This window comes from Dermacentor variabilis, chromosome 11 (assembly GCF_050947875.1).
Source record: "Dermacentor variabilis isolate Ectoservices chromosome 11, ASM5094787v1, whole genome shotgun sequence".
NCBI lineage: Eukaryota > Metazoa > Arthropoda > Arachnida > Ixodida > Ixodidae > Dermacentor > Dermacentor variabilis.
In genome coordinates, this window is record NC_134578.1 from 107416388 (window position 1) to 107435513 (window position 19126).

Sequence of the window (19126 nt, forward strand, 5' to 3'; positions counted from 1 at the left end):
ATAGGCCGGTAGCGGCGTAGATGGGCCAAAGCAAATGCAGCCTCAGTTGAAGTCGGCAGTGGGACAACATAAGCGCTTGCGGAATCAACTTCGGCAGCGCCTTCGTTTGGCCGCTACTTCTGCGACGATCTCCGCGTCCGTCAATCTAAGCATTTTGAAACATTGTCAATAACATACCTTTTGGCGTGTATGTCTGCCACACAACTATAATCATCTTCTTCTAGCTTGCGTTTCCTTTCTTGAAAACGCTGCGCTCTATACTTTTCTGTCGATAATAATCTATCATGCTGATAACGCGCATGCCGTTCCTGACTTGGAGGTACCGGGCTCGCAGCATTATAGAAAGGAAATGCGGGCAAGACAGGTGAAAATTATCGTTGTGTGGCAAATATACACCCCAAAGGATGTGAATGTTTTTTTAGTGTGAAGTATGAAGTGGCGTCTGCCCAGGCGTCTGCCCAGGCGTCTATGAGTGAGCCCACTGAGCGCGCGCTGTCGCATGCTTTTGAGGTTGCAAACCACTATTCCTCACGAAGCGCGGCAGTCGGTGCGACAAATGCAATGCGTCGTTGATAGATGTTGACGTCAATGTAGCGATTGTTGACGTTGTCTCATCTGTACGCCCCTACATTCGTATAGCACCCTCGGCGCGATCGATGTGTGCAGCTATAGTGCGCAGCAGTCGGGAACGCCCATCGCGCCCCCGCTATCTTTGAAGGTGTTGTGGGAAAGCTCAGTGCCTGTCAACAGAGCGCACCTGGTCTAGGGTGGCGGAGTTTGGTATATCCATTTTACGCCTGACCCCATTCGCAATAAAAAATTTAAAATACACGCAATTTTCCAGGTGATATAGAAAGTGTTCAATATACGCAATAATTCGATATATCCCTGTTCGATATATCGAGGTTTAACTGTATGTCCCAAAATAATGGCCGAATAATACCACCCAAGGGAAGGTCAATCTCCTTCTCAGACAACGATGACAAGTGAAGAGAACTCACTTCTGAATTGATTCCTTGAATAAAGGTACTACAGTCGAACCCGGATATATCGAACCCGCATATTTCTAATTATTGGCTACCGTATTTACACGATTGTAAGTCGACCCCTTTTTTAAAATTTGAAAGTCTGAAGTTGGGGGGTCGACTTACAATCGAAACCAAAACATGGCCCCGCCAAAAAAAAGCGATACCAACGAGAGCTACAACGTAGTTACAATTTTATGTTTGCTCTATGGTCCTACCCGTATCTTTTCGCTATCCCGCGTGTTTGTTTGCTTTTCGGAAGGGTTTTTCAACATTTTTGAGAGTCTTACAGTGCATGCAACACTCATGAGGGAGTGTCGATAGTTGATGGAAGCGCCGCTGTTCTCATTTGCGGCGGCACCCTTAGAACGGCGGCGCTTGCGGGGAGTATCGGTAGTTCATGGAAGAGCAGACACCGTTCGCGGGTTTCTCTTTCTCTGTTTAAAGGCCTTAAAGGCATTGGCATTGGTTTGACCAACTTTTTGACGCGCTCCACTTGACTGCCGGCTACGTGCTACTTCTATGCTTCCCCAGTCGTCATGAGTGCTGCAGGCCCACTAATCTTTCGGCACTCGTTCACAGCAGCGTTCAAGAGGGCTGCCATCCTTTACGCCGAAGAAACAAATCACTGCACTGCGGGCCGCAATTTCGATGTTTCTAAACGGGTGGTGCGAGAGTGGCGACTGCAGCGAAGCGAAATTTTCACCCTGTGGCGGCAAGTGAGAAATTTCCCACGTGCCGAAGTCTGGACGCTTTCCGGAACTGTAGGTTAAGCTTGCGGCAGCGTCGCTGAAATGCGTGATCGGTCCCTGCCAGTGAAGTGTGACGTGGTCATGAAACAAGCCCGGACCTTCGCCTTAATTTTAAGGTACTGCTCCGCCGTGAGTACGAGTGGCTGGCGGCAGAAGACTGCGAAGTTACGCCAACCGGACCTGTCAAAAGAGCCTCCCTGACGGCTGCGTGTGGTTGGGTGCGTTTGGCGTGGGCTGCTGTTCTGCAAGATGTCCTGGTGCGGTCGTTTGCCAAATTTGAAATTTCGCTGGACCACGACGCGCTGTGGGACCGCAGCAAAGATGACGATGGCAGCACTAGTGAAGACGAGTAGTCCAGTGACCATGTCAGCTACTAATAAATTTTTGTTATCGAATGCGCCCTCGGTTTTTTTTTTTTTTTTTCCGGTCAAGCGATATGGGGGGGTCGACTTACATTCGAGTCGACTTACAATCGTGTAAATACGGTATATCGAACACACAGATTACCCCCATGAAAATGCTATGTAAAAGTATAGGACAATTGCGTAGTATATCAAATTCCATTTTCGTCTGACATTCGATATATCGAACCCCGCACCGCGCCCCTGGAAGGTGCACTTTTCCCAAAGACATTCGTCTCCGGTCCTCAGGGGAAAACATTTCCGCAGAGTCAGTCAGCAGGCCCCTCCTCTGCGCATGCGCGGCTGTCGCCTAGCGACGGAGACGCAGAGCCTTTCCCCCGTTCTTGCACCCCACCAGCGCGAGCTCTCTCGCTCCTCCTTTAGCACCGGCGTGTGCATTGGGCAAGGGCATTGGAGCTCAGTGAAGAGAGTGCGCGGCATGGAGACGCGGCGACGTTTCCAAGCCACGCTGCCTGGGAAAAAGGAGAGAGAGAGTGAGGGGTCGGCACGGTTGCTCGTGGGCCAGGGGAGACAAGAGAGCCAGAGAGGGCTCAAAAAACAAACACAGCGCCTTCGACGGCATATTCCGACGATCTTTTTCCCCGCTCTCTTATTTCTTTTCCCTTTGTCGTTCCTTCGCAGCCCCGTTGACTGCCGCTCGAACAGGCTTCGCTCGGATTGCTCCATTTGCGCATCACGCGTTTTGTTGTGCGTACCTCTGTTTCAACGTGCCGTGTGTAGCACGTGTGATTGCGGTCATCTGGTGAGCTATGGCATCCGCGCACATAACAAAGGGGAAGACTCTGGACTTTGCAAGAAAGCTTGAAGTAATCCGGCATGTCGAGAATGGAGGAAAGAAGTCCTTCGTGGCAGACGCATTCGGCATTCCACGGAGTACTTTAAGTATGTTGTTAAAAAACAAGCAGGACATCAAGCTTAAAGCAGGTGAGGAAAGTCGCTCGGGAGCGTGTCGTGTGCGCCCTGCTGCTTTTGACAAAGTGGAGAAGGCACTCTATACGTGGTTTCTTGAAATCCGAGCGAAAAATATTCCCGTGGATGGCCCGATGTTAATTGAAAAGGCCAAATGGTTTGCTACAGCTCTTGGCAAAGAGAACTTTTGCGGTGGCACTGGATGGCTGCAACGGTTTAAAAACAGCCACAGCATTGTAGGAAAGGCCATTTCAGGCGAAAGTGGGGCTATCAGCAGCCAGGAGATGCAGCAGTGGCTTTCTGAGGAGTGGCCAAAGATCACCGAGAAGTTTTTGCCTGCAGAAATCTTCAATGCAGACGAAACTGGTCTCTTTTGGCAAATGTTGCCGAATAAGACACTCGCTCTTCATGGAACCTCATGCCACAGCGGTAAAATGAGCAAAGTGCGTGTGTCGGTGCTGCTTGCAGCCAACATGGACGGCTCGTGCAAGCTACGGCCATTCATGATCAGGAAGAGCAAATCACCGCGCTGCTTCAAGAACTGTAAACAGCTTCCCATCCACTACTGCTGTAATAGGAAGGCCTGGATGACACGTCAACTTTTTGTTGAATGGCTGCAGGCTTGGGACGCTGAGTTGGGCAAGTCGGGCCGCCGAGTTTGCCTTCTGGTAGACAACTGTTCGGCCCATCAAAAGACTTGCAAGCTGCAGCACATCGAATTGAAGTTTTTTCCCACCGAACAACACAGCGAGACTGCAGCCCCTCGACCAGGGTACCATAAAGGCATTCAAGGTAGGCTATTGGCAGCGACTTATTCAACAGCTCCTCATAAACCTCCGCATGGGAACCGATCTCAAGATTGACCTGCTCGGCACGATCCAGATGATTACCGGCGCTTCGGGCGACGTGAAGCAGGCCACAGTAGCCAACTGTTTCGGCAAGTTTCCCGGCGCCGTCCCGTCCGAAGTTACTGTTGATGACTTCATTAATGTTGACAGTGAAGTTCAAGCAGTAGCCGACCTCACTGATGAGGACATTGTGGCCGGAATAGCTGGCGTTCAAGACGGTGATTCCAGCGACGATGAGGGCAACTGTGTTTTTAAAGAAATGCGTCCGTGCACAGCCACTGAACTGGCGTCAGCGTTCAGCCTGATTTGGCGCTGTTGCGGCGAAATGGAAGGCACTGGGCTCTCGCACCTAGACAGTCTCGAGAAGATTGAGACTAGTGTTTTAAACTTCATTTCCCAGAGGAAAAAGCAGCCCAAAAGTAGTTTTTTTTTCCCGTGAAATAAAGCGCTTTCATATTGTGTGAACATGCTATGTGATTCACGGCTGTTCCAATTGGTAAGCCACAATTTTTTATGATCGTAAGTGCTTTTTTGGCCTACATCTGTATATCGAATTTTCGCTATATCGAACTATTTTCCAATCCCCGTCGAATTCAATATATCCGGGTTTAACTGTATTTTTCCTTCTGTTCATCCTGCGTTACACTCGCGGTCTTCTGTATTTTTATTTCACGGAGTGAAAATTCGACCCTCGCGTTACAATTGCATTGCGTTACATTAGAGTAAATACAGCAGGTGACCCCATAGTTTTCTTATTCCGGTACCAGCAAATCTTCTCCCAGGTCGTAGCACACCGCATCCACAGCTACTGCCACCTACCCTGTTGCAACAAGCATCTTCACCTATCTGTTTTACAGCAGCGCATGGGCCGTAGTGCCATTGGAAGCATACTGCATGCTTTTAGTAGGTGATAACTCTCACATCCTGCTGTTTGCTGCTGCATGTAGCGTGATGAGAGCGTCAAGTTTCGCTCCAGCAGCATCCGGCGTTGCCTACAAGCTCAATTTCGTTTTAGTTGTCCCGCTGCTGTCTTCAACACTACGCAATAGGAGAACAAAACGTATTTCGGGCTGCCAAAGTCCCACCAGCTCGATGCTCATCAGCGTCTCTTCCCTTGTGCCGTAACAATTCGCACAACACTTCACATTGCGTGGATGTCAACAAAAGTTGAGTCTATCACATTCTTTTAGTTAATTCAGATTTTACATTCTCACGGTCATTACGTCTTTTCTTATGTTATTTTTTCCAAAATGTATGAACAAGGTTCTACTGTATGCGCAAAAGCTCACATCAAATTCCCAGGGGGTGTATTCTGTAGCAGCGGCCGAAATGGACAGTCCACTAGGTGGACTCTTCCAGTATACCCCCCTAGCTTTTCTAGCTTTTTATTTTTATAAATGTTATGCAACAGCAGTTGAAGTTATTTCAACACAGCCATCGCAAGGCCAAGAGACTCACCTCGGTCGGGGTGTGCATTGTACTTCTCCTCGATGCCGTCAAGTGCCACTGTGATGAGGAACGTCTTGAACAGCTCGTTGGAGCTGATCTTGCGGAAGAAAGTCTCGTTGATGATCACGTCATACACCGTGCACGGCCCTCCACCTAAAGAGCAAACGGCGAAAAATAAGAGAAAACCACACAAAGAACGCAACCACAGAGCTCCCAATGTTTATGTTGTTTCCAGGGTAATGGAATTAAAGGCAAGCTAGAAGGAAGTGGCTCATAGATAAGCAGTATTGTTGAAGTAATACTGACGAAGCTTCGGGGCTGGAAACTGTCGCATTTTTTTTTATCAACCAACTTACAATTGCACAACAGCAGAAAACACAAAGACATTGAAGTTGGAGGATATCACGCACATCCTAGAACATGGCCCCCGAAATGTTAGGTGCACCACGAGCGTTACCGGATCTCGGAGACCCAGCCCAAGCTCCATACTGGCTCTCAATTTTCTATGTTCGGTTCAATTTCAGGTGAGCAGTAACCACAGCACTTTATTTAAAGCAGACTTCTGTTCATACGACTCTGGTCAATTCAATCCACGCCAAAGGTCTCGGCATCTGTATGGGCTCGTTATTTAGATCGCAAATTGACCTTCGCCGGATAATGCAAACGTGACGAGTCCACACACTCCCATCTGACCCTTTTAGTGACTCCAACAGTGAGCCCTTTCGTGGCAGCATGTCTCGACAGAGCTTATGGGTCAGTCAATGCAATGAACATACTTCATCTCTTGTCAAAAATGCCTATTTTTCAGTTTACCCTAGCAAGATTTTGAGGCAATAACTGTAGCTCACAAAGTCTGATTGCTGTGTTTACCCGATTCTAGCATGCAATTTTTTTTCCAGGAAGATTGAGCGAGAAATTGCCCACTCAGTGCAATACCAAAATTGCCTACGCAGTATGCTTTAGCGCATAACCCTTATGTATTGCGGCAAAGTTGACTTTAAGAAAGCGGCTGCCGTTGTTAAAATATTAGGCACGCGTTACATTTCCACTTTGTTTAGGAGATTTAATGTCATTTTACATTAGTTTTCTACTTTGCACACATAGAAAGTGGGTGCCCATTTGATTCAGTGGCTTGTTGGAATCATGAAAGTACTGCCTTTTAAAAGAGTTTGCACTGTATTTTGGTGCTTTTATTTGTGCACCTTGTTTAATTTGACCTGCCGGTTAATTTGATCAATACCGCTGGTCCTGCCAAGCTTGAATTAACAAAAGCCGACGGCATTTTTTTTTTGCTGCAAAAAATTTTTCAAAGATTGTATTTGGCAGGCAACACAATTCTAACCATTTATCTAAATTACTCGATGAGGCAGCCATTACTTCTATGAAAAATCTAAATGCTTTATTGAATAATTATTGTAACTATGCTAATAAGCTTTTTAATTAGTTACCTTACACCACATAATTCAATTTACGAATTATAGCTGCTGAGTTCGCACGGCGTATCCACTTGGAATGAATTCTCTGGACAGTACCAGTTCCGAGATATTTATTTTCAAAATGTCTCTCGAAATGCACTGGTGTTTCAGTTACTTTTGTTTTCAATGCATAACACAGTGGCTTCCTAAAAAAATAAGTGGAATGCCAATGCATTTCGTCAGGCACTCTGAAAATTAGTATCTCGGAACTGGTGCTGTTCAGAGAATTCATTCAAAGTGGATATGCCACGTAAACTCCGTGACTATATTTCGCAGATTGGAAATGTGTGGTGTGAAGTAACAAATTAAAAAGTTCATTAGCATATCATTAATTATTCAAATGAACATTTCAATTTTTCGTGGGACTAATGGCCACCTCGTTCAGTAATTTAGATCAAGGGTTAGAACTGTGCTATTTGCCATATACAATGTTTACAATATACAATATACAAGTTATACAATGGTGCAGCTTAAAAAAGACCCGGCATAGTTGGGTACAACTTGAGAAGGCAGGAGAGAAGGCCCAGATGACCGAAGTGCGGCAGCCAATTTCCTCCGCGACTAAAGGAATAGCCTCGCCCAAAAGTCCCGACCACTTCGAAGCACAGGCGACCGTGTTCTCCACCAGTGGCATCACCGGCAGTCCGGCTCATGACGTCAGTCTAGAGTGCACGCCCATTGGTGGAGGCTCGTGTGCATCCACATATGAGTAGCAAATGCCGCTGCCTTCTAAAATTGTGCCCGACTATAGCCAAATTTCAAATATTAAATTTTGCACAGAGGTTGCCTTATGTGTTTACACCATATGAAGCAGGGCATTTTACATGATCCGAAATTTCGCTCTAGTTGGCCTTTCATACCAGCTCCAACTCAGAGTTCGATTCCATGACTGATAGCATGCCGAGGTTAGTAAAGAAATAGGACGAAGTGGCATGGAATAAAGACAGTGCAAAAGAACTGATCTGGAAAAGAATTCGATGCAGGACTAGCTGCTTTATACAGAGGACTCCCTTGGAGAGACTGTCCAGTTGCGACTGTCTTTCCAGTGACTGCTTGTGCCCAGCGTTGACATATATGGGCGGTGCCAGCAGCTGGCACTGAACCAATGCATTTGGCTTGATCCGTGCTTCTGTTTGTTGACAAAATGTCACCTCAAATTTCAAGGTATTTTCATTTCACTACGTTCCTTTTTTCTAGGTTTCCCAAAACTCAACTTCTTTCTTTTTCCACTTCTCAGGGTCCCTTTCGTTTTGCAAAAAACCACCCTACTTTCTGTCCTTGAGATGGGAAGACTCATCTTTCTTTTCTCCATCGGAACCAACCTCCAACAACACCCTTAAAGACGACCTCTGTCAAGCCAAATTCTTTGATAAACTCGACAGTCAGAAGACCTTTGCGTAGTTTCGCTGTGGGACAGCAAACCCATGTTAACCCGTACTTTTGATGAAACCAGCACATGTCAACAGCACATGTTCGTGTTTACTTTCATGTCTGCTGTACTTGCTAGCAGGGGGGAGATAGTTCAGGAAGATGACACGTGACAGCAAGTGCTGCACCGAGAAAAGGAACCTGTACATGCGAGATAGCTAGGGCTGAGAGAAACTGCCTGCATGCCTCACCCTCACACCAGGCTAGAAACTCTTCAATAGCTGTTGAGTCGGTTGCCTTCAATACTGTTAAGCCACGTATCTTGCTCAATGGCTGTGTCATTGCTATACGAGAAGCCCAATAGCCACAAAAAGTTACGATTGATTGGTTGGCTGATAGAATGAGTGAGTTTAGCATCCAAAGCAGCACAACGGCAATACGAGACACCAGAGAGGGAGTCTACAGATTTATTGTGATCAAAGTATTCTGCCTCATATTCGATCCACAGCTTTGCCTGCTTCGCGACGTCTCCAAAATTGGTTGTGAAATAATTTTCTGGAATGCCCTTGAGTTTGCTGTAACGGATTTCTGAAAATTCTGAGCAGCCCTGAAATCCTGTCCTTTTTAGGTGCCACTTTGGGCTTGGGAAACAGGAAAGCAGGAGTGCAAGCCAAATTTGGGGCATAAGGTGGATTGCTGAATCTGCAAACTTTACACTTTACCAAGAACGGCGTCCCAATTGAAAGTTAACGGGGGACAAGCGTTATCATCACGAAGGCCCCAGTCACCACTTTCTCACACGTGTTTTCACACGAAGAGCACACGCCATCAATCAATCACGAATGTTGCAATAGAAAAGCCTGTTCATTGGTCTATCCTCATTCCATACGAATTATGCCTCAGAAGTGAGAAAAAGCCACAAACATGCACCATCTCCTCTGAACGAATGGTTAACGAACATCCAATTCTTGGGTCATCAACATTTTTGTGTCCAGAAAAATGTAGGGCCTAGCATGCACACACTCGACTACAAGATAGGGCGCTCTTGCCGCAAGCACTTCAAATAATTTATTAAGTCACTGTTGCTGAGTTTTCTAAGAGCAAAACTGTTCGCTGATGTTACCTCTTTGTTCCATGTAAGAATTCAACATTTAGAACAAGGATTACTTCAATTATTGAAATTCCTCTGAAAAACGTATATCACAGCTTTAGTCTTAAACATTAAACATATCTCTGTCATTACCAGTAATAGGGTCCCTACATCAGTCCTGAAACTTCATCATCAGGCTTTCATTCTGTAATCCAGTTTATGAGGTAAATAATTTCTTAGCTACTATTTTTCTTCGATAATGGATTGTATATAGCATGCTAGTGCCAACACACAGTGGCCAACGGTGTGTACTTGTTCCAGCAAATAGCTTTTCATATTGTTAAAGTTCCATGCCTCTTCGAGAGCCTAAGTTTCAGAGTTTATTTGACAAAAGTACTCAGGTAGTGCATCAGACACTGCAGGAGTACAGGCAAAATTTACACAAGAATTTCTTGGTGATGAATCACTTGTCTATCAATGTGGTAGCCACAAAAAGTGCTTATGTAGGACCAAACAATATTTGAGGGCTTTTAAAATGCCCGTACCACTATTAGGCATTACGCACGATGTGTGAGACTGGCAGGACAGGCCAGTAAAGCAGAGTGGCCGAATAAACGATTGAGAAAGCCGATCTCCATGGAGAAGCGAGTGCTGGTGGGATTGTACAGACTGCGTTCCAGTGCAGACGACAGAACCATCGCGCACCTTTTTGGCATCAGTTTATCAATGGTGAACGCGCTGTGCGGATAATTCTGCAAGGCCGTAATAGATCAGCTTGAAGGTGAGTGGCTTCATATGATCTGCCGCCAAGAATGAAAGAACACATGCGGGAATTTTTCACTCCGAGTAGCTTTCCTCGGGGTATTGGCACTCTTGACAGCTGGCAGTTTTGTGTGTTGCCACCGAAGGAGAACGCCGTGGACTACCAGAACTATAAAGGATGGTAAGCACTACAAAAAGCTTTTTTTTTTACTTTTATAACAGCATTTCAGAAACACAGCTTGGGCTTTGTCTCTGTCATTTGGGAAATACTATTAAACTTTTCATTGGCGTTTTACAGTCCATAATTATCCAGAGAAAAACTGCATATTAAACTGAAAGCTTATACCAATTTTTCATGGTTTTTCATTCTTGTTAGTTATAAAAGCTTCAGTTATAAAAGTTATTATTTCTTTACGAGTACGGCTTTCAATTTGTAAACGCTCTGTCCTGTTTTGCTTTGTTTCTGGGGTTGAGAGTACACATTCGCTCCGAGTGCGAAGCTGAATGAGTTTCTTGAACTCCTTCGATTGCGGAAGTCATTCGGTGCTAACAGCATTAAAGATTGCTGTGCAGCAGCCGAATAATGTCATTCGGTGCTAATGCCATCTGATTCGAATGAGATAAAAACGCCCAGTGTGACAGGGGTATTATTCAGCAAATGTCCAATTTCACCTTCCAATATTCTTGGCTGTTCTTCATTGGCTTGTACCAAGCGGCCAATAACAGTGACAAATGTGGTACAGCAGTGTTCGAACAAATGATGAAGGAAGGAAAGAATAAAAGACGAAATCAATCGTATGAAAATACGGGCCCACGTGCCCCACCGTGTAAAGCCATTGTACCACTTTCACCATTTGCATCTCTGCTGCAATGCCAGCACCACCATCACGTCATCCTTTTCGTAGCGCAAGCTCTGTCTTCTCACGCGACTGTTGCCTTTTTCACCAGTGGTAAGTTTCAAGTTGACATCAATCTTCCGATTATCTCCCCTTGTTAGTGTTGGAGGGCTATCACTGTTGTAGAATGGCACCCAGAGCTTTCCTACGAGCAGCCCTCCACAGTTCTTCGCAGTTCTCACACCCCTCGGAGCAAGACAAAAGTGGTAAAAAGATACAAAGGGGACTGGTCTCTACTCACTTTTGTCTACTTCCTCGTGGGGCAGGCCCAGGCTGAGAGGGACACGGTATGTGGTGGGGTCATCCGACCCGAGGATGTGTATGAGCTCCTCATCGCTGATGTCTTGCGGCTCTGGAAGCTGCAACGAGGAGCAACACAAGCGCACGACAGTCAGAACCGGAGGCGCAAAACAGTTGCACAACAGCGCGTGCCACAGCCAGAAACAGACTGGTTTCACGACAAGCTTCAGCACCTTACCACTGCTCGGCAGCAGGCCCAGTGGGCATGCCAAATATATGGTAAGGAGCGTTCTATGTTGGTACCATGACAAAACCACTCAGCCCTTGAGATGAAAAGGCAGGGAGTAAAATGAATCTAAATAGGAATGATTCCAAGGAGATGCACCTTCCAACTTGCCCCCTATGATTTCACCGGATAAATCCCCAACTTGCAATCACGTCAATGTTGCCTCGAAGTAAAGTACGGCAGGGTAACAGCGAGGATCTCTCCACAACTACCCACTTATGACAGAATAGAACAACCGTGAGGACTACTGCCATCATGGCACCAGCAGGGCACCTTCGCGTGCCCTCTGAACACGGTGAAATCGGTCAATAGACTGTTGGCTCACGTTAATCCAAACTTGTAAAAATGAGACATAGGTGATTTGACTTTCATTTTATTAAGCTATGGGAGCAGTGGTAGCAGCTTGAGTGATGTGGCAACTAATGCTGTTATTGCCCCTGAAACACGTACACTCCAAAAGCCTTTGGACTATGGACTATCTACTGGAACTGTGTTCACATGGGGTGATACATGACAAAGGAGTATCCTGCTTCATAAGCGTGCATTGCAGAAAAGGAGTCATTTGAACTCCTCTACTGGCCTTGAACTCTCTATTGGCCTCTAGCGTTTGGAGCTCTTCACCAACAAAGAACTTGACAAAACACGTTTCCTTATTAAATAGGTACTAACATGATATTGATGTTCATTTCTTTTTGCATTAAATGAATGTTCTAAACGTCTAAACCTGAGCAAAAGTAGAGGCAAGCCTCAGAGCACCCTAAATAATTTAATAGAATTCCAACATCCAGTTTTCATTTCGTTTTACAGGAGTTTACTGTCTCATTCCAGCTAACTCGGTCGCCCCATATGCTGCTACTTGTTGTGAAGGCTGATGTAGCAGCATGATTACGAACATGCAAGCTGGAGCAAGTGTCAAAACACTGCAATGTCCAGCTCCCACATGCTGTGTGGACACAGTATCCTACTGGAAAATGAAACTAGAAGTGGCAGTAGAAAAACTATTATAAAAATGAGGGCAGAAACTTCCCAATGGGGTATTGTTATATAGTGCACACCATTCTTTGTAATTATCGCTTATGAAGCCTACACTGTACCCTTGAAACCAAGACTGCCGTATTTTAAGAAATAAGCAACTGCAAAGAATGAATATGGCAATCTCCTCAGTAAACTCACCTTTATTACCAATCTTTTGTTTGGTAAATGAAAGAAACATTGCTCTAGGGCTTTCTGGAATAATTGATGGCTTTCTGAATAAACTTGCTCTAGGCAGGTATATCCTCCTGGGGTCCTTTCACAATCGTAAGACTTTCAAGGCTGTAGTCGGAGACCAACAAGCGAAATGTTTTGTGAGCAGGATTTGTTTTTCACTGAACTCAAAGAAAACACCTGAAATTGTAGAATGAGCCCGAATTCATAAACTTTATGACAAAATTACAAAAGTTGCCAGGTGAGAATATGAATATGGCAACCCTCAGCAATTTCCTTACCTCAGTTCAGCCCACATCATACGATAATAACTCCCGTGACATCAAGTGGTAGCTTGATGTGGTGGGAGTTATTGTTAATCTGCGTTATATCTTAAATTGTTATACCTGCGTTTGCTACACTGAGGTTCAACTGTATCACCACTGCTGCTACCAATCCTGGCCTGAAACAGTGCAGCAAGTGTGAAGTCAGGCATCTTCAATACGCAGAAGTCTGGTTACAGAATATGTTTTTCTTATTATTGCACTCATTTTCTCTGCCAACTATTACCAACCTACCTCGGGAGTGTGGCAAACATTAATGAAGAGCTTGCCACCAGTGGACGTGTCTTTGAGCTTCACACAGAACCCCGGTGCTGGCTTGATAGATTTTGACTTGAGTTTCTGACCATGAGGGTCATCGGCCAAGGTCTTCACAAACTGCCTGAACTCTTTGTCAGCCTGTAACCAAGAAGAATGAAAACTCTGCATGTCCTTGAAGGTTAATACCAAGCTGTCCAATTATCCAGATACTTTACTTTTGAAGTTGCTTGATGAAAAGCACCACAAAAAAAAAAATGTGACAAGCTTTACTTTGGCAAAGTGATCACTTACTAGAAAATGAACATGTTACTATCAAAGCAGTACGAATGTCAGTGAGCATAAAACAAGATGAAAAAACTTTTTTTAGAGAATATATTTACACTTTTTTTTTTAGAATTCTTCAGTGCATAACAAACATGGTTATAAGACAGGAAAACAGCTTTTCTCTTTACAATCTGATGTGCAAGTTAAAATAAGCAGTTGACAGAAACTTTCTGTCTCGCTTTTATTGCATAGTCATTGACTCGGTGAATGTGCCACGAGCCTCGATTCCCAGAGAATGCAAAGAACAATTAACAATGTTACCGTTTAATGTGATCAATTTAAAAAGGTAGCGCAGCTTCATATATGTGAAAAAGGAGACTCTTTACAACATCAAAACTTGCGGCAGTCTCGCTGTATGATACACCGCTGATGCATACACACACACACCATGCTGCGAAAACCTGAGTTTGTTCAGAATTTGAAAAAGCTTGACAAAACAAAAGGTGCATGCATGCCAGTGTTTACCAGAGAAGCAAACAATTGAAAAGGCCAGTTTGACAGCTTTCAGCAACACGGTCATCATGCGGCCTTCAACGACCACACCAAGCTGACAAGCACACTCGAGTTTTCTTGTGATAATATGCGACTGCTACCGCCATTCATGCTGATGTGCTGAGTCTTCTTTTTGATATCTGACACTATGCTACACATGGTAAGCATTTTTGAACTGGTCACATTCAAAGGAAATAATTCTTAGTGGATATTTTGGGAAACAGACTTCGCGGTGCAAAAGATGGCGACATGGGGCTAGTTAGAATTGCATTTTGCAGTGGAAAACCACACGAGAAACGAAAAATTTAGACACACAACATGATCAACCGCATAGAGTTGAATCACAACAAAATAAGTGAGATGAAAGAAATCTGGGCTATGTACTGCTTTAACGGGCCACTAAAGAGGACTATATTAACTTAATGCCTTTGTGAGTCGCAGGGGTATGTTTAAATCATTACGAGCAAGCGTAACTCAGCAATAGTGCTATTACTGACAAGTGCTGCAGAGTGCAGTCAAAAGTGAGCGTGTCCAGTGAACTTGGTCACTGCAAAGCCAGCCTCGACAACAGCAGTTGTTGACGCAGCAAAACAGCAAGAGGAGAAGCATTTAGCATCTTTGCACAAGCACACTTCCAACCATTTTGCCTTAGTTGACAAAGAGTCTTTCTCTTCTAATGTCCAAGAGTTGGCAGGTATCAAACAAACAAATATTGGAAGAAGGTGCCAGAAAACAGCTCCGGTCTTTTTCCACAGCCCTTCCCACCATGTCAGCACCATGCACAAGAATCAATTCAATTATTTAGGTTGCAGAGTTGAACATCCCGAAGGCTGCACAATGGGCCATTAATTCTGGCCCCCAGGGGTTATTTAACATGCACCCAAAACACAGTACATGAGCGCGTTTGGACTCGGCTTCCAGCAGAATAGAGCCATCGGGACCGGTAATCGAACCAATGACCTCACACCGGGCAGCAGAGCGCAGAGTTTGTGCAAATGAAGACGAGTGAGCAGGTGACAATTTTTAGACATCTCACACTTGTATAACACAAATTTAAACTTGTATAAACAGGCAAATCCCTACATGTTTATTTCCATTACCTAGTACCGAGGGGAAAAAACATTTTATTATTATTATTATCATCCTTATTATTATTAATAAACCGGCATATGCAGAAGATATGGCAGTTTGCCATATGCCAATCCAGAGCAAACGGGTATAGACAATATTCTAAGGGACATCAAGAGAAAAAAAATGGAGCTGGGCAGGTCATGTAATGCGTCGGTTAGATAACCGTCGGGCCATTAGGTTTACAGAATGGGTACCAAGAGAACGGAAACGCAATCGAGTACAACAGAAGACTAGGCGGAGCGATGAAATTAGGAAATTCGCAGGCGCTAGTTGGAATCGGTTGGCGCAGGGAGAGGCCTTCGTCCAGCAGTGGACATAAAACAGGCGGATGATGATGATGCGGAACAGGCAACATCGATTAAAGGGACGGAATAACGCAACTATTCCAATGATATTCTTATTTGCACTGCATCACTGGTCCAAGCAGCACTCCACCGTTGTTGCCACCAACATCGGCCAGTAAAAATGGAGGATGTTAAGAACTAGAATTAAGCAAAAGGAGCGGCCCTGGCTTGCTAAGTTACAGGTACGATAAGGGCGCCATTTCCTTTAGCCCATGGCAAGAAAGAAATTCAGAGGATGCACAAAATACCAGCGCATGTCACCATCAGCGCCTTAACCAAAACTGCTGAACAAATTCAGCTCAATTCCCTCCCCATAACACTTGTCCTATCATGTTCAGCACGTGCTTGCACATTTCCCAACCTCAAGTGATTAACTGTCACCCCTAACAAGCAAGAACTCTAGTATCGTGCAGACATAATACCATAGGCATGTGCTGCAATACTGGACACACACATGAGGAGCAGCTCTGGCAACGAGATCTTGCGAAACCGTGTCCAAGCAAAGAAGACACAACGCAGTCCCGACAAAGACATGCCCCTCTGTCAGAACACTGGCTCCAGTATGAGACGGCCCTCATTCGATGACATCCATTGCTGTGTTCATCTGAGATGCACTGAACTTCTACTGCACTGACCCAACTCTATTCCACTCATCAACAAGCATAAACATGCTTGCAGTGTACTAGTTATAATAAACAATCAGCATCGTTTCAATAAAAGTCAGTTGGTGTGGCGTGACCATAAGGCATATGGTCGATAAAAGAGAAAATTGTCATCCAACTGACTGCGGCATGCAGCCAGAAAGGAAAACCATATGGTTTTTGGTACAACATACACGTTTCATGAGAAACAGTCGAGTTTCATGAGGTAGTAGCACGAAGGTACAAAGTTTTCTTCGTAGCTTAGTGCTAGAGTGGATGACAGTTCGCCCTTTCAAGAACTTTCCTCCATCTTTCCACAAAGCAACAAAGTTCATTTCTATGGTTGCACTGCTAAGGTGGCAAAGGACACCGACACTCAAGCACAAAACACAAGGTTTCTGTTTGCATCGTGTTTTTGAGGCAGTGTGAAACATCTTAGCAGCACAAGCTTATGCCATACAGTCCTGATATTTATTAATTTTATTTTGTCAAAAGCACTAGTTGTTAAACCTAAAATTTCCACCTCATTATGGCTAATCATCATAATTTGTCATCGCCAGCTCTTCATGGACACATTTTCCAATACATATATCCATGATAGTGACATCACAAAGCTAAATCCCTAAAGACTAAGCTAGATTCTAAAGTGATGCAGCATAGTAGTCTACTGTGCGTTGGTATCCACTGAGTAGGTGCACATGCGTATCACATGCCCCGACCATACGCACATCTCTTGATTTCGAAGAGAAGGCCGAGTCGAGTTTTTTCTCTCCAATTTACACTGCTGACTTTCTATCCCTTCATTTTTCCTAGCATGTGAAAAGGAAACGAAAGTGTAAATGCTTGATTTCTGTTCCTGCTCCTTCATTTTTTCCGAAACAAGCTTTACTAACTTCCCCATCAAAATCTATTTTTAACTGACCCTGCAGGACTATTGATAGATTATATTTTGCAATGTTGTTTTACACTCAAATAATGGGTATGGTATGAGACAGTGAGGCTCTTATGAAGTTATAGCCAGAGGTAGTTGAGAGAAGTCTTCCTTCTTAACTAACGTGCCTGTTCACCGAATTCATGCATCATATTTAGTTGTCTCATGGCGTCACAATGAGTGCTATGATGACATTGTCGAATATGAAGGCTACAAACGGTGAGTTGGTTTAAACGAGTGTGCACCGCATGTTCAATGGGTGACCAGCAGAGAAAACAAGACAAAGCATCGCTGCTCCTACTTATCTGTTGCATTATTATTTGCAGCTTTCATTTTTCTGTTGTTAGCCACTAGTGTCTAACTGTTGGCCTCTCTCCCAGAGTGAGTTTGTGGCATGTTGGGGGAACAAGGTCAACAGCGATTGGCATGGCGATTCGCTGGGCATTGCGAGCAGCGCATCTCCTGTACCTGGCAAGAATGAGCTGTGTTTGAGAGGGCGACACAAAACACTAGGAAAACAAAGATGAGCTAGCACCAGATGTAATTGCATAGCACCCTTAAGTGCATTCCTGAATTCCACCCATCACAAGAATAATTTAGCTTCGACTTCTGTTGAGAGTATGGGCCCTCCATTACTGCAATCTGTGTTAGAACAACTTTCAAAGACCCACTGCTTACTTCTGCTTTGTGATTCCTAAAGCTTTCCAGAAACGTTGCATTTTTTATGTCCATATCGTTCACTAAAGCACTAGGTACGTTTGCCTGCCTATTCGTCAGGCAAAAAAAAAAAAAAGAGAAAGAGAGAGAGAGAAAATGAGAACTCCCCCTCCGCCCCATCAAAGTGAACTGCTGTCGCTGCAGAGATCACTGGTTTGTCGCTGTCTATGAAAAATTAAAAGTGTGTATCAACCACGCAAACGACGATGTCAAGTGGAATCTATAGTTGAGAAACTAGACAGCTGTGATAACGTGTTGAGGAATCGTGTCGAGAAATCAGGGCGAGACCGTAGCAGCAGCAAGCGCTAAATCAGTTTCTAAAGTTGTTGAAATAAAAACACCGATCAGATACGGCTAGACCACGCAATCCATGCCCGAGTACAAAAGCGTAATACCCTTTTGCTGCACATGTTAAAACTGCGACAGCCAAGCATGGCCGGTGCTGAAACATCTATAGAGTTTTCATAAGCTCTACAGAAACATCAGAATCCTTTGGCATTATCGCTGTCTTTAGATTCCATGCACAACGCGCGCCTACGAGCTCGAGGCTCTCGTACACAGCGCTGGCGCACCCGCTCGTCTGAGCGGGTAGTTGGAAATTTAAAAGGAACGTGTCAATCTGTTTCAAACAGCCCGCTCTTAGGAACGCGATATGATGTCCAGCAGTCGGAGGACCTCTCTCAGTCAAAGGATCACCTGGCAATAACAGTCGACGAACTGTCACCGTCTTTACCTGAAGGAAAAGAGACTCGTACGGCGCGTCGCTGTCCTCGGGAACGTCTAGGAAATTTCTCTCACTCATCTTCCCGCGGCACACGGCGTCACATCAACAGACAACACAGCAGCGACGAGCAGCTGAAGGCAGTGCTTCGTTAACTTCAGCGAATTCACCGCAGAACCGAACGACATACGCTGATAACGCAGACAGCGAGGTAACGCCGAAAAATGCGCTGAGCTTGTGTCCCATACAATCCCCCCCCCCCCCCCCTCTTCTGGCTTCTGGATTGGATTGGCGCGGCCCGCTACGTGCTTGGGCGCGCTTTTCCGAGGGCAGCATAGAGTTTCATAGTGGTTTCACATTAGCACAACTAGAGGGAAATCTGGCGCTGCGATCGCTCAACCATCATGGGAAACCTGGACATCGCCCCCGAGGGCTCAGGGGTCGCTGCGCATGCATGAGCTGAGAGAAGGTGAGAAAGGAGAATCATTAGGAAACATCGTTCCAGCCACGGAGGAA

The 19126-nt window shown here is 45.1% G+C and overlaps 1 protein-coding gene across 1 annotated transcript in view; it reads right to left on the bottom strand.

Annotated features, from left to right (window-relative positions):
• The window catches only part of LOC142564006 (PIH1 domain-containing protein 1-like), an 88322-nt gene extending 69458 nt beyond the window's left edge, over nt 1–18864 (bottom strand). The window contains exons 1-4 of the mRNA XM_075674808.1: nt 18623–18864; nt 13286–13447; nt 11238–11355; nt 5415–5558 (exon numbers count right to left, since the gene is read on the bottom strand). Coding sequence (XP_075530923.1) covers nt 5415–5558; nt 11238–11355; nt 13286–13447; nt 18623–18691 — 493 coding nt within the window. The 5' untranslated portion in view covers nt 18692–18864. The remainder of the gene's footprint in view (nt 1–5414; nt 5559–11237; nt 11356–13285; nt 13448–18622) is intronic.
• Between the last annotated feature and the right edge of the window lie 262 nt (nt 18865–19126).